The sequence below is a fragment of the Suricata suricatta genome, chromosome 11 (assembly GCF_006229205.1).
Source record: "Suricata suricatta isolate VVHF042 chromosome 11, meerkat_22Aug2017_6uvM2_HiC, whole genome shotgun sequence".
Lineage (NCBI taxonomy): Eukaryota > Metazoa > Chordata > Mammalia > Carnivora > Herpestidae > Suricata > Suricata suricatta.
The window spans coordinates 98,507,721-98,533,727 of NC_043710.1; the positions used below are offsets into that span (position 1 = coordinate 98,507,721).

Here is a 26,007-nt window from a genome sequence, read left to right on the forward strand (position 1 = left end):
AATAAGTAAGAATTTCAACAATAAGAAAATAGAAAAAATAACCTCTCAGAGATAAGATATTAAGTTAATAAAATAAAAAATACACTACAGAGAATAGCAGATGAGAGCATGCAGAAGAACGGATCAGAAATCTGGAAGACAATGTAATAGGAAGCATGCAAGCTGAACAGGAAAGAGAAAAAAAAATAACAAATGAGAAAAGGTTAAGGGAACTCAACAACATCATCAAGTGTGAGAACATTCACAGTATAGGGACCTCAGAAAGAGAAGAGATTAAGAAGGGAGGGGGAAAAAAAAAACCTCATTAGAAGAAATAATAGCTGAAAACTTCCTGAATCTGGGGAAGGAAACAGACATCCAGGTCCAGGAAGCACAGAGATCCCAGGAGGCCCACAAATGACAAATAGTGATTAAAATACTAATGAGTAATGATAAAGAGAAAATCATAACAGATTTAATACCAAAAAAAGCCCCCCAAAACCAAAAAGTTCCATACAAGGGAAATTCCATAAGGCCATCATCTGACTTGTCAGTAGAAACTTTGCAGGCCAGAAGGGAGCAGCATGATATATTTAAAGGGGTAAAAGGAAAACAAACAAACAAATAACTAAACTGTGAATACTCCATCCCACAAGGCTATCAATTCAGAATAAAGGGAGAGGTAGTTTCCCAAACAAAAGTTATAGGATTCACCACCATTGAACTAGCTTTATACAAAATGTTAAAGAGAATTCTTTAAGAATAAACAAAAGGACATAATTGGAAATAAGAAAATTATGAGAGGGAAAATTTTCACAGGTAAAGAAAACATAAAGTAAAAATAGATCTATCACCTATAAAGCCAGTTTGTAGGTTAAAACACAAAAGTGATAAAAATCAATTGTATCTACAAAAATTAGTCAAAGAATACACAAAACAAAAAGATGTAAAATGTGACATCATATACATAAAACATGGAAGGTGAGTAAAAATTTAGTGCTTACAATGTATTTGAACTTAAGAAACTACCAACTTAATATAGACTGCTAGATATTTAAGAAGTATAATGAACACAGGGGTGCCTGGGTGGCTCAGTTTCTTAAAAGTTTTACTTTGGCTCAGGTCATGACCTCATGGTTCATAGGTCTGAGCCCTCTGTCAAGGCTCTGTGCCTACAGCTTAGAGCCTGGAGCCTGCCTTGGATTCTATGTCTCCCTCTCTCTCTGCCCTTTCCCCACCTCCTCTCTTTCTCTCTCTCTCTCTCTCTCTCTCTCTCTCTCTCTCTCTCTCTCTCTCAAATAAATAAACATTAAAAAAATTCAAACAAGAATGTTATATATGAACACAACTGTAACCACAGATCAAAAACCTATACTTGTTACCCAAAAACTAGAAAGTCAGGCATAACACTAAGCAAAGCCATCAAACCACAAGAGAAAAGATCAAGATAAGAAGAAAGAAACAGAAGAACTAGAAAACAATCAGAAAACAATTAAGTATATACCTATAAATCATTAATTTAAATGTAAATGGTCTAGATGCTCTAATCAAAACATACAGGATGACTGAATGGATAAAAAAAAAAAAAAACAAGGCCCATCTATAGGCTGCCTACAGCAGTCTCACTTCAAACCTACAAACACATACAGACTAAAGGTGAAGGGATAGAAAAAACATACCATGCAAATGAAAGTGCACAAAGAGTATGGCAATTCTCATATCAGAAAAATAGGCTTTAAAATAAAGACTGTACCAAGAGACAATGAAGGGCACTACATAATGATAAATGGAATCCATCAAGAGGATATAACAATTGTAAATATCTATGCGCACAACATAGGGACACCAAAATACATAAAGCAAATATTAAAAGATATAAGCAGAAATTGACAGTAACGATAATAGTAGGGGTCTTTACCACCCCACTTACATTAATGGATAGATCATCCAGACAGAATGTCATTAAGGAAAGAGTGCTTTGAAACACACATTATACCAGATGAACCTGACAAATATACAGAACATTCCATCCCAAACAGCAGAATATATATTCTTTTTAGGTCCACATGGAACACTCTCCAGGATACATTATATGATAGGCCATAAAGTAAGTCTCAGTAAATATAAGAATACTGAGCTCATATCAAGTATGTTTTACAACCACAACAATATGATACTAGAAATCAATTATAAGAAAAAAATCTGGAAGAAGCACACAAACGTGGTGGAGGCTAAACAACACGCTACTCAACAATGAATGGGTCAACCAAGAAATCAGAGACAAAATCAACAAATACATGGAGACAAATGAAAATGAAAACACAACAGTCCCAAATCTTTGGCATGCAGCAAAAGCACGGAGGGAATTTTAGAGCAATCAGGCCTGCTTCAAGAAATAAGGAAATTCTCAAATAAAAAACCTAACCATACACCTAAAGAAACTAAGAAGAAAAAAAAGAACAAACAAACCCAAGGTTAGAAGAAGAAAAGATATAATAAACACTAGAGCAAAAATGAACAAAACAGAGACTATAAGAACCACTGAAAAGGTCAATGAGTCCAATAGTCCGTTTTCTAAAAAGATAAAATTGATAACACTTTAGCCAAATTAATCAAGGAAAAAAGAGAGAGGTTTCAAATAAAATCGTAAGTGAAGAAGAAATAGCAACTGATGCCAGAGAAATACAAAGGATTATAAGAGCATATTGTGAAAAATGATATGCCAACATACTGTACAATTTAGTTAAATGGATAATTACAGAAACACATAATCTTCCAAAACTGAATCAGGAAGAAATAGAAAATGTGAACTGAACAATTACTAGTAATGAAATCCAATCAGTAATCAACTGACTTCCTAATCCATCCTACAATGCCAGCATTACTGTGATACCAAAACCAGACCAAAGACAAAAAACAATAACAAAAATGCAAAACAAACAAAAAACAACTAATTACAAGCCAACATATATGATGGACATAGATGTAAAAATCTTCAAAAGATTGGCAAATCTAATTCAACAATATATTTAAATAATCATTGACCATGATCAAGTGGGTTTTATTCTTGGGATGTAAGAGTGCTTCAGCATGTGCAAGTCAATCAATGTGAAACATCACGTTAACAAAAGAAAGGATAAAAACAGATGACCATGTAAAGAGATGCAGATATAGCACTTGATATTTCCAACATCCTTTTCCAATAAAAGCTCTCAATGAAGTGGAGTTAGAGGCCACATATCTCAACATAATAAATGCTATACAAGGCAAATCCATAGCTAACATCATACTCAATGGTGGAAAAACCTGGAGCCTTTCATCTAACATCAGGAACAAAATAAGGGTTCCACTCGTGCCACTTTTATTCAATGGAGTCCTGGAAGTCCCAACCATCGTAATAACACAAGAAAAAGAAATGAAAAGCATCCAAATTGTTAAGGAGGCAGTAAAACTGTCACTTTGTAGATGACATAGTACTATAAATACAAAACCCTAAAGGCATCACCAATAAACTATTACAACTGATAATAGTCAAGTTGCAGGATACAAAATCAATATAAAGTATGTGTTGCATTTCTATACAGAAATACAAAAGTAGCAGAAAGAAAATTTAAGGAAGCATCCAATTTATAGTTGCACCAAAAGGATATAATGCCTAGGAATAAAATTAATCAATAAGGGGAAAGACCTAATCTCTGAAAACTATAAAACATTGATGAATGACATTGAAGATGATTTACAACAATTGTAAAAGTATTGGATGCTCATGGATGTGAAGAATTAGTATTGTTAAAATGTCCATATTACTCAAAGCAATATATAGATTAAATGCAATCTCTTTGAAAATACCAACAGGGTTTATCATAGAACTAGAACAAATAAAATTTGTAAAGAACCACAAAAGGTTTCAAATAACCAAAGCCATCTTCAGAAAAAATAAACCTGGAGGTATCACAATCTCAGATTTCAAAATAAACTACAGACCTAATAAAATAATAAAAACAGGATAGTAGTGGCACCAAAAGAGGCACATCGATCAATGGAGCAGGATAGAGAGTCCAGAAATAAACTTACATGTATATGGTTGATTAATCTACAACAGAGGAACAGGAATATATAGTGGAAAAGAGAGACAGTATTTTTAAAAAATATTTCTGAGGAATCTGGACAGTTACATGCAAAAGAAGGAAATCGGACAATTTCTTACGCTGTATACAAAAACAATATTAAAATGGATTAAACGCCTAAATGTGAGACCTGAAACCATAAAACTCCTAGAAGAAGACAGGTGGTAATCTTTTTGACATCAACCTTAGCAGTATTTTTCTAGGTATGTCTCCCGAAGCAAGGGAAACAAATGTGAAAATAAACTTGGGACTAGGGACTACACCAAAGTAAAAAGCTTTTGCACAGCAAAGGAAACAATGCAATGGCAAAATGAAAACAAAATGAAAAGGCAAAGGCAACTTACCAAATAGAAGAAAATATTTGCAAATGAGCTATCTGATAAAGGGTTAATATCCAAAATATCTAAAGAACTTATACACCTCAACATCAAAAAAACAATCTGATTAAAAATGGGCAGGGGACCTAGATAGACATGCAGAGGGCCAACATATACATGGAAAGATATTCAACTTCACTAAATATCAGGAAAATGCCAAAAAAACCCAATTCCCCAAAACAACAGCAAAAACAAATAATGAGACATCACTTCACACGAGTTAGAATGGCTAGTAGCAAAAGGACATGGAAAAAATACATGTTGATGACAATGTGGAGAAAAGGGAACCCTTGTGCACAGTTGGTGGGAACGTAAACGGGTGCACCCACTGTGGAAGGTAATATGGAGTATCCTAAAAATATTAAAAACTGAAATACCGTATGATCTAGTAATTCCACTACTGGGTGTTCACCCTAAGAAAAAGAAAAGACTAGTTCAAAAAGACATATGCACCCCTGTGTTTAGTGCAGCATTATTTACAATAGCTAAGATATGGAAGCAACTTAAAGTGTCCATCAAGAGATGAATGGGGCACACAGATACCATGGAATATTACCCATTAAAAAACAATGTGCTTTTGCCATTTGCAACAACATTAATGGACCTAGAGTGTATGACACTAAATGAAATAAGTCAGACAGGGAAGGACAAATACCATAGGATTTCACTTACATGTGAAATATAAAAAGTAAACAAAGAAAAAAAAGGACAAATTGATGTTTAAATACAGAGAACAAATGGTGGTGGCCAGAGGGGAGGTGGGTGGGGGAATGGGTAAAATTGATAAAGAGGATTAAGAAGGATTAACCTTCCAATATAAAATAAGTAAGTCACAGAGATGAAAACTACAGCATAGAAAAATAGTCAATAATACTATAAAAACATTTTATGGTGACTTATGTTGACTACACTTATGTGAACACTGAGGAATGTATAGAATTGTTGAAGCAATATGTTACACATTTGAAACTGACATAACACTGTATGTTAATTATACTTCAGTAAAAAATAATAAAAGAAAAAAGATAATAATAAAAGAAAAAAATGATCACTGTTTTCACTCTACAGTTTTACAATATGATTTCTTACTTATCCAAAACATGGTACTAATGAGTCTGCACACAGATGCCTGGTGTAAAGCCAAAGTCTAACATCTAGGAGATAGTCATGTTTCATTATTCTAGAGAAGTCCAACCTACCAATGCATTTCTTCAATAATTCAATAAATATTTATAGAGTGATTATGTGCCAAACAGGATTTGTACGTTCTGGGAAGATAATGATAATCTGAAGCTGACATTGTCCTTGTCCCAAGGGAGTTTAGTATCTAGGGGGTGAGGGGACACCAGGCACAAAATACAGATGCATTCAGGTGTCTGCTGTCTGTATAGATTAACAATATGGCTGTTAAGAATAAATAGAGTTTAAAATTTCACTCTGTACCCAGTATATGTTTATCTTCAGAGGGTCATTATTTATCTTTATTATTCCAAAGAAAAAATGCAGACAAAATGTCTTTTCTATCTCATTTCTTTGACTTTTATAAATATTGAGGAACACTTTGAAAGTGTGAAGACATCTTGTGTGACGCAGCCCCTTAACATGTGCTCTCTTGTCAGAAGGACAATGACTGTGGGAAATCACAAACCTGTGTTTACCTCTCAGCCAAGTCAGGCTCTTCATGCACTCACTCAGGGTGCAAATAAACGTTTATGTCACAATTGCTACCTTTCAGACTGGGTGGATCTACTCATACCACCTTGGAGAATGACAGGATCAAAAAAAAATACAGGTCTCACAAATGACAGGATATCAGCTGAGGCAATGTCAAAGACAGCAGGAGGTGGAGGCCAGGAACACTTACTGGTAAGTGGTAGGGCTGACGTTGATGCGCCGAGGGTGACTTCCGGATTCGAACTTGCTTGCCAGGGTGACGTTGTTTCCAAAGAGGCAATATCGCGGCATTCTTACCCCAACAACTCCAGCGAGCACAGAGCCCGAGTGAATGCCTATCCTCATCTAAAAGAAAAAAAATGAAAAGGACCTATTTATGTTTTTCTTTCGGTATACACTTCTTTTAATGAGAAGCACTAATTATGGAAACCACTGAACTAGGATCTCCTCAAAGACAGGAAGTTGGTCTTGGTCATTTTTGTGAGCCTGATATCTGGAGCATTATGGTGGCAGTGAACATAAATACTGTGGAGTAAATAAATAAACTATAGGAAAAAATTGTATTTAACTTGCTACATAAATCTGGTTTTATTACAGGTCAAATCACTTTTCATTTGTACACATGTTCTAATACATAAAAATTTATTATTCTACCTCCATTTACTCTCACATTCAACCCTATTTTCCTTTATAAAATAAAGCACAATTATAAATTAAGTATTTATATTTCTGTTTATTGAGTTTAAATGTTGAAGTGTTCTATGAGAGAAGGATCCATGTCTATTTTCTTCCTGCTGAATATTCAGTACTTAATACTGGACCTGGAGCAAAGCAGGCCCTCCACACTAAGTGATAAATGTTGAATAAATTGTCAAAACTCTTCAATATTATATTAAAATGGAATTATAGAGAATTTAACCCTTGGGTCAGTCACAAAGTGTCTATTGAAAACCCTGAAAAATAAATTAAGGGCTGTATATTTTACACTCTGTGAATCTGACAAATGTTAGTCTGGCCCATGCCCTGGAGGAGCCCTCAGTGTGCAGTTGATGTAAACTTAAATGTGATCCTAGCAATGAAAGTGCATGTACATGGTCCACACCAAAAAAAGCTGAAGCTAATGTTGACCAAGTGGGGAATGGGGACCTTAGTTCTAAGGGAATGTGAGAAACAGGGAAACAATCTGACCTCTAGGAGCTACTATGTAAGTAAAGTGTCACCCCTTCACTACCGTGTCTGCTTCTGTCCCTATAGTTGTGAGGACAAAAAGTCAGTCTGAGACCAACCTTTGTCATAGGACTGGAGACTCCTGCATACACCAACTGTTGATAGGACAGGTTGAAATCAATGTGATCTAGCTGCATCTCTTAATAACCTCTTCATCTAATTTTTTAAAAATGATTCCAACATTTATTTGGAAATTCAACATTTGCAAAAGAAGAAAGAATATTTTCCCTATTAGTATGAACATACTGGTACATATATAAACAGACTAACAGAAGAGAAAGCCAAGGAAGACTTCCATGTGTATGCAGATGATTGACACACTACAGAGTTAGCTTTTCAGATTAGTGGGGGAAAAAGACAGCATTTCCATTAGGATGCTATGGATCACGTCTTCATGCTGAAAAAAAATTCCAAGTAAAGATTTTAATGTTTAAACATTAAAAATGTTTAAACATTAAAAATGTTTCAATTAAGGTAAAGGTCAATGTGCAGTATCAGTAATACTCTAAAATATAGAAATCCTAGAAAATAGAGACTTTTATTAGTCTCTCAGTAACAGTTCCCAGATGAGTGGTCCAGATTGTCAGGAAGCTCTGTTTGGTCAGGAATAGGTCTTTATCATTGTGTTCCTCCTCATGCCTTGTCATATGGTCCTTGTTGGAAAACCTGAAGCTGAATCAGGAACACCCTCATGTTCCAACTCATGACAAGGCAAGATAAATAGTGGAAGTTCAAGGGAAGGGTCATGATGTTACCATTTAAGGTGACCTTCATTCCTTTGGGTAGATCCAGACTTATATTTGCTATCATTTTCCTTCTGCCTAAAAGGTTTCCTTAAGCATGTTTTGAACTATAGGTCCATTAAAATGAATTCTTTCAGCTTTTATATGTTTGAAAACATTTTTATTTTGCCTTCCTATCTGACATATTTTCTCTGGGTACAGAATTCTACATTGATAGTTGTTTTTTTCCCTTTTAGTGCTTCAGTGATGTTGCTCCATCATCTCCTCCTTTGCATTGTTTCCTATGAGAATGCTGCTGTCATGTTTATACTGACTCCTTCATATGTAATAGATTTTTCTATCTTTTGCTAGTTTGGGAAAATTTATTTAAATATTAATTAACTTAAATATTAATAGTAATTAACTTACTTGTTTTTCAGAGAGAGAGTGCACAAGTGAGCAAGGGGCAGAAAGAATCCCACAACGTGCAGAGTGACAGGGAAAGAGAGAGGGAGAGAGAATGTGGAGCCCAAGTTTACCTGAAGCAGGGCTCAAGCTCACCCAAAGCAGGGCTCAAACTCACGAACCCTGAGAGCATGACCTAAGCCAAAGTCAGAAACCTAACCAACTGAGCTACCCATGGACCCTTTGCAAAATTTAGTTATGATTTTCCTTGATGTTATTTTCTTCATGTTTCTTGTGTTTGGGATTTGTTAGTCTCTTGGATCTGTGAGTTTGTAGTTTTCAATAAGAAGGAATTTCAGGTATTTCTGCTTCAGATATTTTTTTCTATTCACCCCTCTATCCTAGAAACTCCAATTATATGAATATTGGGATAAAGTATTTCCATGGGTGATAGATAATTTGATCATTTAAAATACTTTTTGTTTGTTTTGGATAACTTCTTTTATAATGTCTTCAGACTTACTCATCTCTTCTTCTGTAGTGTCTAATCTTTTGTTAACTCCATCCACTGCATGTTTTATCTCAGACATTGTGATTTTCCTCTCTAGGAGTTCAATTTGGGATTTTTCTTCTTCAGGCATCAAATTAACTTTTGAACATATGGACTTTAGTTACAATAATTATTTTTGACAGTTTTATCTGCTAATTCTAACATATATTAGTCTGCTTCAGTTTTGATTGGTCTTTCTCATCATTCTGGGTGATATTTTTCAGCTTCACTACAAGCTAGTAATTTTTGGTTGAATGTTAAGTATCATAAATTTGACTTTGTTGAGTGGGGATATTTTTTAGATTCTTATAAATATTATTTAGTTCTGTCTATGGATACAGTCAAGTTACTTGGAAACAATTTGTTCAGGTATTGCTCCTTAAGATTTGTTAGACAAGTCTTGAGCAGTATTTCATGTAGGGTTAATTATTCTCCACTACTGAGGCAAGAACACCCTAAGTACTGTACCCAGTACCCATGATTAATGAGGTTCTTGGGTCGTCCTGATGGGAACAGGCATTTTTTTCCAGGTCCTGTGTGAATGCCAGGAACTTTTTCCTCTAGTTCTTCCAGGTGTTTTCCCTTATTGGGCTCGAGAAATCTTCTCACATAGAAGCAATAATTAGTGCAACATACAGAGCAACAGATGTTGTTGCCCTGGTGGTCTTTGTGCAACTCTTTGCTGGTACCCTGTCTGTGACCTTCAGCTTCCTTGGTCTCCCCCGACTCAGCTCCATCTCTTTGGCACCAGGAGTTTGTTGGATGCCTCCTGGTTTGCTTCTCCTGCGGCACAGCCCCCATGTTCCCAAAGCAACATACCAGGGAAATCTTATGTCTCATCTTACTTGTTTCCTAACTCTCAGGGATCACTGTTTTCTATTGTCTAGTGGCCACTGTCATAAAACCTGTTCTATTGTACTTTTACCTCCAGATTTTTAATTGTTTAAGGTAGGAGTATAAATCCTGTCTGTTATTCCATATTAAGAGGAAGCAGAAATGAGAGAGAGACACACAGAGACAGAACATGAGTAGGGGAGGGCAGAGAGAGAAGGAGACAGAAACTGAAGCAGGTTCCAGGCTCTGAGCTGTCAGCACAGAGCCCAACACAGGGCTCGAACTCACAGATGCCAAGATCATGACTTCACCTTGACACTTAATTGACTGAGCCACCCAGGCACCCCCTACATTTTTTAAGAAACTTTACTGTCTGTAAAATATAGGCCTGTTTCTTTTTTTTTTCTTTTTTCTTTTTTTTATTTTGAGAGAGAGCAAGCAAGCGAGTGTGTGGTGCACACACAAGTAGGGGAGGGGGCAGAGGAAGAGGGAGACAGAGGCTCCCAAGCAGGCTCTGTGCTGTCAGCATGGAGCCTGACATGGGGCTCCATCTCACAAACCATGAGGTCATGACCTGAACCAAAATCAAAAGTCAGATGCTTAACCGACTGAACTACCCTACCCAGGCACTCCATTGGCCTGGTTCGGATGAGTGATTGTCTATTTGGAGTTAAAAATGTAAAAAAGAAAAATGCAGAATAACAGTCCTTTTGAACAAGATAATTATAAAGCACCTTTCTCTAAAGTTAGAAAGCATTTTGCAATATTATTAATTTCTTTGGGTTTCTTTTTGCTTTTTTGAGGCCTCTTTATATTAAATTACCTTGTGTAATGAAGGCCTGCCTACTGGCAGTTTGCTGACTGGCAGTTTGCACCTGTGACTCCTGTACTGATCTTTAAAGCAGGAGACAAGACACGTCTCACAACCTCTTTATTTTGTGCTCTTGCTTGAGAGAAAGACGCCACGCCCCACACACACTATACCGAAGGCTTGTGTGCTTCTGCTGCGTCCTCCTTTCAAAAGTCCTGAGGGCTTTTTCAATGAAATTATCAGAATGGGAATTATTATAACCTTAAAAATGCTGACAATAAAAACCCTGATATCCTTGAGCTGGTGGATGGAGAAATTGTCATCAAAACAAATCATTATCTCTCAGAAGGCACAAAATATCATGCACGAAATATCACAAAACATGCACAAAAATATCAGTAACCACACAAATAGCACAAATTTGCTGTCACTGTCTCTACACTGAAATAAAACTCTGAGAATTATTTAATTTTGGAAGTAAGAAGATGCCATTGAGAACTTATAAATGAACCATCAGACTCTGTTTTCTTTTGCATTTATTTTTTTTTAAGATTACTTATTTATTTTGAGAGAGAAAGAGAGAGAGAATCCTAAGCAAGCTCTGAACCGTCAGCACTAAATTCTGACATGGGGCTCGAACTCATGAAATCATGACCTGAGCCAAAGTCAGCTGTTTAACCAACTGAGCCACTCAGGCGCCCCTCTTCTGCATTTCTTTTGACAACATACTGAGATTTCCCAAGAATTGGGAAGGATAGCAAGACTTGTTCCCTGTGTAAGGAAGTGAATGATTGCCTCTCTCAGGAACATTGAGCAGTTAGACACAATAGATACATTCAACTCTCAATGAGGAATTTAGATTCCTTTCAGCAAGATTTAACATCACTTAAATAATTTAACCAGTCAGAAACACTGGCATCCATCCGCCCAGCACACCCTCACCTAAGAAGGTCACTTCACACTAAACCAGTGGTTGTTAACTGGGGACGTTTGTGCCCTTTGGGGAACATCTAGCAACGTCATGAAACATTTTTTATATTCACATCTGGGATGGGGAGCTGCTTCTTGTATCTGTTCAGTCAAGCTAGAGGACACTCTCCCACAACAGAGAATTTTCTAGTACAAAGTACCAGTTGTGCAGAATCTGAGATAACCTTCCCTACACAGGTTTCTGGCACCCTAGAGATACCTAGTAGACCAGCACACACACAAAATAATAAATGCTTTAATCAGAGCAAAGCTTTGATGCGTAACACTTTGATGTTAGTACTCTGATGCGTAGACTTCACTCTTTAGAGAACATTTATGAAAAAATATAATGGTCACCCTAGGTATTTGTTAAAAAACCAGGTAACTTTTGGATCTATCCTGAAGTTAGGATACCTCTTACCCAGCCTCCTCTATCTGAAATGTGTGAAATACTACAAAGCTCAGGGAAGTATCAGAGTCCCCACTTATCAAAAGATAAGTTATTCTCCTAATATTTGACTGATTATTCATCCGCTGAGGCACATAAACAAGTGCATTTTAACATTTCTCCCATGGCACCTAAAAATAGAAGGCTTATTAAAGGGTCAGACCTCCGTTAGCCAAAATTCCCCCTGGTTTCATTAAGGAGGAATCTTCGGGTTGGGAGAGCAGAACAGATTCATTAGTTGAGCTCCTCATTTTACAAGTAAACTCAAGACCAGAGGAGCACAATGTAAAGAGCAATTAGCCCACAGGGGGTGCTCGTGCAAACAGGAGCTCCCTTCCGGTACCTCATGGCACCCATCATGCTGCTTATGTGTCAAGGAGAGTGCTGCTGACCCCTCATAGTTCAGTAAATAGGTGGACTAATTCCCAAACGTCTGAACCAGACTGAAACCATGATTAACAGGAGTTAGGAGCAAGCAAGTTATTAAAAACAAATACCAATTTGTGTTGAAATAGTCTGCTGGAACACGACAGAATTCCCAAATTAAAATAGAAGGTCTATAGGAGAACAAAGAAAGACTTCTGTAGAAAGAGTCAGTTATCTGTTAACTTGTGTTTGCATTTAAATATCATTCTTAGATTCACGTAGTTAAGATTTTAGCCTTTTAAAAATAGTTAATTGGGGTGCCTGGGTGGCTCAGTGGGTTAAGCATCAGACTTTGGCTCAGGTCATGATCTCGTGGTTCATGGTTCTGAGCCCCAAGACTGGCTCTGTGCTGACAGCTTAGAGCCTAGAGCCTGCTTCTGATTCTGTGTCTCCCTCTCTCTTTCTCTTTGTCCCTCCCTTGCTTGTGCGATCTCTCTCTCACTCTCTCGCTCTCTCTCTCAAAAATAAGTAAACTTAGGAACAAATAAATACAGGGGTGCCTGGGTGGCTCAGACAGGTAAGCATATAACTTTAGCTCAGGTCATGATCTTGTGGTTCATGAGTTTGAGCCCCACATCAGGCTCTGCGTGAACTGCTCAGAGCCTAGAGCCTGCTTCTGGTTCCGTGTCTCCCTCTCATTCTGCCCCTCCCCAGTTAGTAGTATCTCCCTCCATCCCTTCCTATCTCTCTCTCTCTCCCTCTCTCTCTCCCCTTCTCAAAAATAAATACCCATTAAAATTATTTAAAAAATAGTTAATTAACTGTTTTAATAGCCAGGAAAGTAAAATTATTACTCACATTGTTAGGAAGCAGGGAAGAAAACAAGTACTTTATCCTACCAGTATTAATATGCATTGTAAGTTTCATCATGGGGCACCTGGGCGACTCAGTCGGTTAAGCTTCTGACTGCGGCTTAGGTCATGATCTCACGGTTAGTGGGTCTGAACCCTGCGGCGGGCTCTGTGCTGACTGCTCGGAGCCTAAAGCCTGTCTTCGGATTCTGTGTCTCCCTCTCTCTCTCTGACCCTCCCCTGCTCATACTTTCTCTCTCTCTCAAAAATAAATAATAAAAAAATTTTTTTAATTTAAAGTTTCATCATAAAGTATTCCTTTCACTAATAAAAGGAAATAAATGAAATTGATTTTCACATATTTGTCTTATTTTATTAATAACCAATATTTCCCTTACAAGAAACTATCACTTAATGTTTTAAATTCTACTTTTAAAAGCTCAAGATTCTTAGGCAGAATACAATCAACTCATATAACCTCTGTAGTTTTTTACAATTTCTCCTTATTTCCCCTCCCCCCATGTGCAGGAAATAAGGGAGAAATCATCTCTGTAGATATGGGGAATTTTTCCTTCTATCAGGAGACTCAGCCTCCAACTGATGGTGTCAAAATGTCATAGTCTCAAGTAATATGCTTGGACAAATAGCACTTTGGGCAAATGTCTCACTGTGTTTACTCTGAACATTACAGAAGTACCACTCATAGATAAATTTCAATTTACAGAAAATACTTGACCAAAAAAAAAAAAAAGGTTCTTGTCATTGGTATGGTAACATATAATTTCAGACACAAGAAATATGGTGACTTTTATAAAATAAAATGTTGACATCGTAAATAATTCGTAGTTTTGAGTTAGGGGAGAAAGTGAATTTGTAATCTTGTCTATGGTGTTTCGGTGGGGAAGGATGGGACCTTACAGAAGATGATTAGGAGGGCATCCCTGGAACCCCACCACCGGTCCCCCTGGAAATGTCACCAGAGACTGCATAGAGGGTTTGTTCAGCTTCACCACCACCTTCTCACAGGGCACATGTATGTGATTATTTAAATACATTCAATAGCTAATGAAAGACTGAAATATGACTGAACTTGTGGGAGTGTTATTACTAAGTGTTTGGCAGTGGAGGTAGGTATGACCTTCAGGCGCCCAGATAACAAGAAACCTCTCACTACTTCAACACTCCCCACCCAGAGACCTTCAAGGGTCTTCCCTTCATCAAACCCTTCCGCCCAAACAACAGACGTGTCCTCCCTGGAACGAGAAACAGCTACCAACAAATCACCAAATCACTTTACATAAACATGTCAACACTTCATACACCCCCCACTCCCCTGCAGCCAACCCATAAAAACACACTACTCCGCTCCTGGCCTCTTTCTGTGTGGATGGGGGAACCTCACCCGAGAGCACTCCCAACTGGCCTCAGTTTCTGCATCGTGTTCACTACATTACACTAAGGCCTCTAAGAGGAATCTGAAATGTAACTTTGTGCAGAAAAAAAAATGCTTTAAGAATTGTTTTTCAAAGGGAGAAACTGATTAAGGCAATTGACCTACTTGAGTTAAATATGTGTGTATTTAGGAATAACCAGCATGTAATTTAGCAGTTGAAAAACAGCTTTTTGTGCCAAAAATATGGACACTGACAAATCATTAGCAGAGTGCTATACTTTAAACACATACAGAACTGCTCATTATAATAATATTAATAGCAGAATTAAAAGAATATTTTTTAAATTTAAGAAGGTGATTGATATTATTTCCTAAGACCATTGACTTTTTCATTCTGATATGCAGAAAAGAATTAGAAACCCTTTTCTCAAAAAATATCCAATCCTTGTCTAACCCATGATGCTAAGGGAATATTACTTTATGAATTGCATCTATAACATTTATCAAATCATTCTACTAAATACTACTGTTTAATTGCACAGATAGAAATTTCCTTCTAATATCACAAAGGCATTCCTTGTTAGTGACTTATTTTTAAATGACAAAGTATGTTAATTGCTAAAACTTCAAAGCTCTTAGAAATTTCTGTTTTGAGATTACCACTAAGAAATATTGCTACTGACCAATTCTGTTAACTGATGAAAACTGAAGAGCCAAACTAACGCCATGACTGGTTTCAAATAAGCCTCAGAAACTAGAAGGCCTAAGTTACTGTTTTCCCAGGAGTGACTCAGCAGCGGCAGAAAGAAAAAAACGACCCACGCCCACCTACTGCCGAGCGAGCTCCGCCCCTAGCCCGGGCCAATCATAAGACACCAGAAAGGTACCTGACATATCCGCCACTTTTTAGGCCCGCTTAGTTTTAAATTAGCCAATCACTGTGCGCCGCACCAACCTCTGCCAATGCGCTGCCCAATCATTTTGTAACCCCAGCCCCTCACTCCACCCTTCACCCCATCCCTCTCCTCTACTGGAATAAAAGTCCTGCTCCACAGGTGATCGGGGCTCAGCACGGATCCACGGCGTCGGTGAGGTCTGAGAGACCGAGCTGAAGCCCGAAAAACGCCCTTTGCTTTTGTATACCTGTCTCGGACTCCCTGGTGTCTTGGTCTTTGGGGACCCCGTAATCTGGGCGTAACAAATTGTTAAAATGCAGATCTTAACAACAGATCATCTGGAGCAGATTTTAGTCTAAAAGAATCTTTACAATAATGTGGATTCAAAAAAATGATTTTAAGAAAGCTTAAATAGGTAGAAATGGGATAAAGGGATTTAGAAAGAATTTTAATAGAAAGGAATGTGTCTTCATCAATTTATAAATTAATCCATCTAAACTAAAAGATTTGTATTTATTTTTATTTATATTTTTAATATTTTTATCTATTTATTTGTAACTTATGCGCAAGACCAAGCACCAAAGTCAACCAAAGAATAACTTTCCTTTCAACAGAAATAGTCTGAAAATTGAGCCCTTTTAATAATAATCTGGGGGATGCACCATTTCAAAGAACAGAAAAATCCCTCAGAAGAAATGTAAAGTGCAAAATGTGAGGACTCCTTTGGCCTTTGCCCATTCCTTCCCCTCAGTTCCCTTCCCTTCCTTTCTTTTCAAAAGGTCATTATGTAACAATTCAGTCTCAAACACTTGCTAGTCTTGTAGAAGGAAGGACAGAAAGACTATTCACTTCCTTCAAGGAACCTGAAATCTTACAAAATTCAGGGAAGACAGAAACCTTATTTCTTAAGAAAAATGTACATGTGGTCAACAAATATCACCTTCAAGACTTTCGATATTAATATCGCTACTTTACAATTTTACAAAAACTAAAAATAAAATTTGCAAAAATAGGATTTTCCACTTAGATCCTACTTAAAACAAATTAAGTTCCTCTATGAGAAAATGGCATATATTATAATGATCTCCATGCTTTACTGTTGATAACCAAATTTCTTCAGGGAAAATTTAGTTCATTTCACATCTCAAAAGTTATAAATCTCAGAAAACAATGCACTTGATAGATGTGTAAGAAAAAATTAATGAGTTTAATTATTAAACATTAATAATTACCCTCTTTATAAGCCATTATCTTTTTTTTTCTTTGTAAGAATTGAAAGCATGGACAAGTTTATCCCCCAAATGAAAGTAGAGTAACAAAATTAAATTCTTGAGTTACAATGTGGAACTCTTGGCCACACATCAGAATCAACTGGGGAGATTTAAAATTGCTGTTTTGGTTCTCACTTCCAGAGATTATGATTTAATGAGCCTGGAATGAGAGGTGGGGTTTTAAACTCTCTATAGAGTTTCTAAACTGCATCCAAAGTTGAGAACCAGCGAGTGTAGAACGTCGTTTCAGTTTCATGGGTATATTAACAAAGTATCAACACAGCAGGAGCCAAGTAGTTTAAGTAGCCCTATCCTTTCCCAGCAAAAGGTTTTAGCCAGCATCGTGTAGTAAATACTTCCATATGCATTCACACATACATAATACCTTTCAATTTTGGGAAGGAAACACAATATTCCCTCTGGCTCCCAGAAGACAACATTCCTGTATGTCTTCTGAAGACTTTTGGAAACCGTAAGAATATATGTTTAATTTAAACACTAGCAAATCAGGTAGAACTGTGAATACTTCTCAGACATCATGCATTTCAGTTGGTTAGAGACAGAAGTTTGAGACCTCAACACATCTGTATTTGGGTGGGTGTTTTATAGCGCGTCTGAATTATAGTATTATAGTGTTTTACAGCATCTACATGGCTAAGAGCAATAGGACTGTCAAGAGAAATCGCCTCATCTGGGAGTGCTGGTCATTAGAGCAGCCCTAGGACAAGCACGGTGGCTAGGGTAGAGGGGTCCGTAGGCTTGTGGATGCTGTCTCTTTGGAAGTTGTCATAGACTTCAGAATCTGACCTATCACTTCCTTGCCCAATGATCCTGGGCAAATTACTTCTCTACATCTTGTTATCTATAATATAGAGATACTGCACCAGCTTAGGTGGTACAAAATACGTGTTTACTCGTATCCAACATGAAACATCAGGGTTATTAACTTGTACTGGGAAGATATTTTTTTAATCTTCTCATAGTGCAAGGGTTGGGGAATTTCCACGTTCACAGACCTTATTCTAAAGATACAGAAACCAAAACGAAAGGGGAATGGGCTGCTGAAGAATGCAGTGAGTAAGGATGAGAGCCCAAATAGAAACATAATTCTTACGGTTTCTACCGAATTGGTCCTTTCATCCTATTATCTTGGTATTTCTCTTTCTTAATCCTTTTTTGTTCATTACTAGAGATGAAAATGCATAATGATAAACTATATCTCTACAACCTCCATAAAATCTGCTTCATACATATAGAGTATTATCGAAGGACTAAAACAAGGGAAAGTATTTTCTTAAAAATTCTTAAAAATATTCTGCAAACTAACACCTACAATAAAATTCAAATGCAACAGCCATCATAACTAAGCCTACGGACACATGACTATTAAATGCAATGTGCTATCCTTGATGGCATCTTGGAACAGAAAAAGGACAGTAGGGGAAAATTAAGTAAATCTGAGTAAATTATAGATTTTAGTTAATAATGATGCATCCATGTGGATTATTAATTATAACAATAGTGCCATACTACTGTTTGGGGAAAAGTGGATGTAGACTATTTGGGAACTCCTTGTACCAAATGCAATTATTCTGAAAATCAAAGTATTATAAAATAAAAAGTTTATTTTAAAATGTAAATCATAGGATTTTCCACCAATAAAAGGACAAATTTTCAAAGTTTTTTTTTAATCTTTACAAGCGATAGGCCTGTTGTGTTTACTGTTGTCACCAACATTTATTCCATTTGGGCATTAGATGGCGCTCATGCTCATCTTACCGAGCAGGCTGGCTTCTTAATATCGCCAACAGATCTCTCAACTGGAGATGTTTCTGGAAGATTTGGCCCAATATTAATTTTAAAGGTAAACTGTTTGAAAACAAAATTAACCCCATAACAAAGTTTAAATAAACCTTATGTTGGGAAGCAAAATTTCAAACAATGAAGAAACCAGAAATTAAGAAATTATTAAATAGGATTCGTAAATCTCAAGGGGTCCAAAGGTAGACTTCAAGGCATCTACAGATCTCCTGAAGATGTCCATATGTGTTGAATCCATCACGTTTATCAGATTTTCAAAGGAGCCAAGGATACCCCAATATTGGAGAACCATTGTCGTACCTCTCCGTTTCAAACCATGTCCCTGTCTTCAACATCTACCACTAAATTTTGTATTTAGTACACAATCTTAAAAAGTTTGTTAACTGAATAAATGAAGTGATCAGAAGAATGAATGAAAGGAAATTCTATGCTGAGCTCAAATGTCACCCCTTCCCTTCCTCTAGACACTTGTAGCATTATATTTTTTATCACTCCCGTCACCGGATACTTATTTATCTAGGTATCTCTCATCAACATTTGCAAACTAAGATTGAAAAGCACCTTTTTAAACATGGGATCTTGACTTGGTGTTTTATACCCAATCCTGCCGCTGCTTGTCACAGAAGTCCAGTAATTGATAAAAGAACATCATCCCAGAACTTTATAAAAGTTGTCGCTTTAGATCATCCCAGCTATGGCTAAAAATGAGAGGAAATAGTTAATAAAAATAAAGAAAATAAAGCTTAGTGACGGGCTGAAATTACAACTCGAAACTCAAAATTGTTCTTTTAGTGCTGCTCCTGTCCAGCTGCGATGTGTTTATTTCTGAGGCTATTCTCTAGCACTACAGAAAAGGATAATAGATTCTTGGGAATCAATGAGTCCATGGACTAGAAGTCATCTGATATATCCAGGTCTCTGCTTTTAACCTGGGCTTTGAGAGGAAGCTCTGAAGTTTGAAATGAAAGGCTTGTAATATTTATTTCTAATTAACACAACACTTGATGATGCCATCCAAGCAAGCAAGAGAAAAAAGAGTATGAAACCTTTTTCTTTAAAAAGGTAACATGATAAATGAAGAACGTATACAGAACACTCATCAAAGACCAATTCTGTGTGTGTGTGTGTGTGTGTGTGTGTGTGTGTGTGTGTGTGTGACATCCACAATGTTAATTTTAAGGAATCTCTTCACACACAGACTCCTAGAAGAGTTCATGTTTACAGGATTGTTTTGACCCATTTTCTGAGCACATGAAATGTGGGATAAGAACTCATTAGCCTTGGGGCACCTGGTGGCTCAGTCGGTTGAGCATCCAGCTTCAGCTCAGGTCATGATCTTGTGGTTTGTAGGTTCAAGCCCTATGTTATGCTTAGAATCTGGAGCCTGTCTTCAGATTCTGTGTCTCCTCTCTCTGACCCTCCCCTGTTGACACTCTCTCTCTCTCAAAAATAAATTTTAAAAAAAGACATAAAAAAAGAACTCAGTAGCCATAACCAAATCATTTAATTTAAAAAAGTATTTGATTATTTGTGTTTATTAATGTGTGACTTTATAAGACTATTAAAATCTACACAGTTCTTTTGATATATTTTATTGTGGTGCCAGGTCACCTACAAATTCCTAATATCACAAAGCTGTTTTACTGCCCTGGGCCTTTATTGTTGCTTTTTCCCCACCACTTGCCTGGGAGACATTTTCAGAGACCCAGCTTGGCCATCATGGGTGTTCTGTGCCTGAGCATAAGCTGCTCTCTCTGCTTTCCCCAATCCTTGGCCCATCTCGATGGCCTTTCAGACCACAGCTTACAAATCACTTCTTCCAGGTAGCCTTTCATCAGGAAGATAGGTGCCCTGGCATGAATTGTAGTCACTGCATTTCCCCTAACAGACACTACATTGTTTCCGTTATCTATCTCCTCAGCGTGGTGCTCATCTCTGGAAAAAACGGGGCAGCCTCTGTCTTGATCACTGTTATACCCCAGCACCTACTGGAACATTCCTGCACATAGTAGTGGCTCAAAAAATACTGAAGTAAAATACGAATAAGTCATTTCTTTAAACACCTCAGAATATGACTATGCCTTTTGACTAGATACTTAATATGCATCTTGTTTTCTTCAACTGCTCTTCATAAAAGAAATAGCCTAAAATACAGATTTAAGTAAAGAATAATTTGCCAGACATTTGCCTAAGCTGCTCCCCCATGTCTTTTCATTTTACTTCTTCTACCATCAAGTTAAACAGAGGAAACGGAGTCAGGTTAAGTGACCATAACTGAGCAATCACACATCCCGTAAAACCCTCCGAGGGTTACTTGTGAGGGCTGTAACCAGGAGCCCGGCACAAAGCAAAATGAAGCAAATTCCAGATTTCTTACTGAAACCAGCCACTAAACTATCAAGCTGTGGTATCTCTTTGGCTTCTGGAACAGAACATATATATCCTATAATTACCAAAATTCTATCAAATACTTTAATTTTAAATAGGGAAGGGTATTATCAGGACAAAAATCAAGCCATGGCAGATTACCAACCATTCTTTAGTATAAAGTAACACATTTCAATAAGTAATTTGATTCTGTCACAATACTAATAAAGAGCATATTCTCATTGAAAGGAGTTAGAAATGTTTCAGAATACCTTGACCAAAAGTCAGAAATGATAAGATACCAATTTTTATTATGAACTTACGAGGTGGTCAGTAACAGACAGATGCATGTCTAATTAAGTGCCAAAATCTCCAGTGACTATCGCAGTGACAGCAGTGGACCCTAGCTTCTGACACCAGATTGTTTCTGTCCCTTTTATATGGCCATGCATGGACTATATACTTTCCTAGGGGGAGAAGCAAATAAAAGCAAACCTTACACAGTATGATTCCCATTTCTTCCCCACTAGGCAGGCAAGAACAGACTGTGGGTTTTAAGTATTATAAGGATTTTGATGTGATTCAGAAAGCTATTAAGAGGCTGAATCTCAATCGTGTCTATCTTGTAAATAAGCGATTGATACAAATTTATGTATTAGGTAAATAAGCAAAACTTAAGTTTACATTAGCAGATTATATTTTTGATTCAGAGTATTGATATGGGCTACAGGATGGAAAGTGACTTTAGACTTTTGGCTGAGCAACAGAGACGTCAGGCTAAAGGAGTTCTTACTGAAATACGAGTCATAGTGCTGATGGAGAGGAGGAGCCTTCTTAGAGAGACATTTGGTGGCAAATTGATGGGACTTGGTGACCAAATGCAGGTAAAGTTAAAAGAAAAATAATGAGAATACCCAAAACTCTGGATTAGCGTGCTGGGTGTCATGGGTTGAAATAAAGGCTAAAGGAGAAAGAATACATTCCTTTGGGTGAGATGAAGATTGGAATGTGAGTATTAAATCGGAGTTAGATTTGAATGGGAAATAGTAGCTCTGACGTGGTTCTACAGGCCGTGTCTTCGGCAGATTGGCCAGTGAAACATGGGGGAAGAAAGAAAAACCGCTGGATGAATACTTTTGAAGAACAAAATATTTAAAAGATTCATTATCAGAGCAAAGCCAAGGTTCTGAATCCCGGTCAAGAGTCTGAAATTGTAGAGCAGACAGAGACAGGAGTTGTAGATCAGGGCAGGACACAACCCAGAAGTAGGTGATACTTGAGGAGGCAAGGGACAAGATTTGAGGCAATGAAAAAAATGGGACCTTGATCATAGAGAAAACCTACGGGACAAGACTCAGTCCCTTAACAAAGCCTGCCTACTTTCTGGAGAAAGAAGAAAGTAGGCAAAGAGGACATCCGTGTCACGGTGAGCAGAGACTCAGGGCCCATCCTGCCGATGGGAGACCAAGTTCAAGAGAAGTCCCGAGAGAGGCAGTCCATCTGCAGTTTTCCCACTGCGAGGCCCCTAACCCTGACTCACTGACTCTGGCAAACCGAATCCAGACACTGGCATTTTCCCACATTTGCAAGATGAGAACGTGTAATGGAGGACATGAGCTTCTCAATTAGATGACCTTCGTCTCTTGATCTGGGAAGGAAACCACAGACATTCTTCATTTCTTAAGCCTAGGAAGAATTTTCAGTGTCCTAAACACAGCGCTAAGGTCACATTTTTGAACTGCTCCTTTGCCCCAGTCATTTAGAAAGAATTCAACAAGAAGAAAAATACTGTAACACTTCTGAAAAAAAAAAAATCACAGATCTCTTAGAAAGAAAAACAACTCATATTCAGAAACCAGACTTAGTATAGTAACTGAAATCACTTAGAAATCTTGAACTGACTTCTCTCCATTCTTAGTGTTCCTACCACAGCTCGGGCTCCCATTCTCTTACCTGGAGCACCACCCTGATATACCAACCTGTCTGCCTGTGTCTAGCTTGGTTCCGTTCAGTCTTCCAATACACAGCTGCCAGCTGCCAGGTGGTACTTTCTAAAATATTCTAAGGCATTCACCTGAAAAGGGTTCTCCCCTGGGGCGCCTGGGTGGCTCAGTCGGTTAAGTGTCTGGCTTCAGCTCAGGTCATGATCTCACAGTTTGTGGGTTCGAGCTCCCTGTCAGGCTCTGGGCTGACAGCTCAGAGCCTGGAGCCTGCTTCGGATTCTGTGTCTCCCTCTCTCTGACCCTCCCCTGCTTGCGCTGTCTCTGTCTCTCAAAAAATAAATTTAAAAAACATTAAAAAAAAAAAAAGAAAAGAGTTCTCCCCAGTTAAAATCTCCCAATGGTTCCTGACTTTCTCCTGTATAATATCCAGACCCCTTTGCAAGGAATTCATATTTTTTAATGGCCTGGCTCCTTGCAAATGACCCCATTTGATCGGACACTCCTTATAATTTTTCCTCTTAAAACACAATGTGCCTTCTCATTTTCTAAATTCAATGAATAATTTCACACTTCTGGGCTTTTAGATATGCTATTTCTTCTGCTTGTACTGTCTTCTCTACCTTAAATACCTGAGAAACTCCTACTCAAACTATTAATCTTCAACATTCATCTCAAATTTCCTCTTAATAAAGACTTCCCTGCTTTCTTATTTTTTTTATTTTTGAGAGACAGAGACAGTGGGAGCAGTGGAGGGTCACAGTGAGAGGGAGACACAGAAGGTGAGGCAGGCTCCAGGCTCTGAGCTAATGTCAGCATAGAGCCCGATGCGGGGCTCAAACCCATGAACTGTGAGATCATGACCCAAGCTGAAGCCGGACACTTAACCAACTGAGCCACGCAGGCGCCCCTTCCCTGCTTTCTTGACCTTCCTCTTCACACCCTTCACCAGCCATAGTCTATGATCCTGTCCCCTCCGCTATCTTGGTTTCTTGTACAGTCCTCTACTTTAGCGTGTATAAGTAATAGTAGACTATTACATTTTTACTAGGAGATGAAGAGGGCATTTCTTTGGCAATCCAGACAAAGCATTGGAAATCCCTAAATTCACAGTGCCACGGTAGCATAAATTTCGCCCAAAAATGTTTTTCAAGACGGAGACAGAACATAAGCTATGTGAACGTGCAGATGGTGAAAAGCAGTCAAAGCTCACTGACTAGTTCCCTGCCCAACTTCTATTGCATGGACAATTTAAGTATATGTCTAAGTGAAAATACGATTTATGGTGTATAACTATTCTGTACTTACTAGTGAACAATCCAAACTGAGAATATAAATTTTGTGAGTACCAAGGATCAATATTATAGCACTTACTTGTTTAAACATTTGCTACCCCATCTAAATCTATATTCTAAGAAAGGAGAGACCATATATATTTAATTTTATGTAAGAAATAGTAAATGTTCAATAAATTTTAAATCAATAAATTAACCAGATACCTAAAATTCAATTGTAATGTTTAAAAAAATTGCAAAATGCTCATTCCATTCTTCCCTGGTTTTGGGAAGAATACAACCACATCTTCCTATTTATAAAAAGTATTATTGCTAGAGGAAAAATTTCACTTCATTTAGTACTGATTTATTTCACTCATATATTCATTCACAGACCAAATGCTTGTTGAGTTCTTAACATATGCTGCATACTGTTCCATGTACTGAAGATACAGGAATAAACACAATAAGATGAGGTCTCTGCTTTTAGGACATCTGCATTCTAATGGAAATACAATAAACAAATAAATGAAAATCTCATACTACCACAAATTCATATTTTTAAAATGTCTCTCTGAAAATTTTTTTTCATGTTTATTTTTGAGGGAGATAGAGAAGACAGAGCACAAGCAGGGTAGGGGCAGAGAGAAAAGGAGACAGAGAATCTGAAGCAGGCTCCAGGCTCTGAGCTGCCAGAGCCTGATGTGGGGCTTGAACTCATGAACTGTGAGATCATGACCTGAGCTGAGGTTAGATGCCTAACTGAGTCACCCAGGCGCCCCACCTCTGTTCTTTTTAAAACCTGGTAAAAAGTTCTATATGGGCCTGGAATTAGGAAAAAAGAACTGGTGGGTTTTGCTGTCTACTGTTGTCACCACACAATGCAAACTCTGAGCTTTGCAATTTCTGATTTTGGCCATCTTTCAAATCCTTGTGTTCCTAACCTATTTGTATAAATAGCATTGCCAACTGAATGACTAAAATAATTTTTCATTTCTCTGGGCTTGGTGTGTGACTTTGCAAACAAGCAACTTTGCCGGGAAACTGATAAAAAGGTCTTACTTTTGTCTAGAGAGAGACTTAGCTGAGGAAACCAAAGGGGGGAAATATGCAGCCATGTAGTGGAAAGTGGCCTTTAGGAATTCAGTAAAATGTAATTAGAGACCATTTTCTACAATGACACAAGCCAGCCAGTCGTTGTAAAATCAGCAGGGGAAAAAAGTGACTCTGTCGATGACGAACTAGCTCTTTTTGTAAACTTAGAGGAAATCACACTTGCAAGAATCATCACCATTAATTACAGCAGGGCCGGCAGATTTAAAACATCTTGATGGCTTCTCACAATTATTCTCTCCTTTGGTATAAGCTTGCCTCCACATTCCTCCAATATCCGGCCTAAGGAACCCATCTTTTGAACCCTTCTCTCTCATGACATGTAGTACTACTGTGCTCTATATATTTCAACTAGTTCATTGACCACTTTGTACTTTAATTATTTTTATAAGCCTGCTTCCTGTCCTAGATTGTAATTTTCTTGTTCCCATGTACATCTTTAATCCCCAGAAGTCAGCCTTCTGGAATGGATGGAAAGAATGAATAATTATAGTCTATTTTCTACAATGGCTTAACCAAGCATATTATTCTATATTGGTAAGGAAGAAAAGTCACTCCTTCATTGGCTAAGCAACTTCCTCTAATTAAAATG

The 26,007-nt window shown here is 37.6% G+C and overlaps 1 protein-coding gene across 1 annotated transcript in view; it reads right to left on the reverse strand.

Moving 5' to 3' along the window:
• GUCY1A2 (guanylate cyclase 1 soluble subunit alpha 2) overlaps positions 1 to 26,007 on the reverse strand; it is a 275,577-nt gene that overhangs the window by 34,500 nt on the left and 215,070 nt on the right. Inside the window, exon 7 of the mRNA XM_029915681.1 lies at positions 6,348 to 6,502. Coding sequence (XP_029771541.1) covers positions 6,348 to 6,502 — 155 coding nt within the window. The remainder of the gene's footprint in view (positions 1 to 6,347; positions 6,503 to 26,007) is intronic.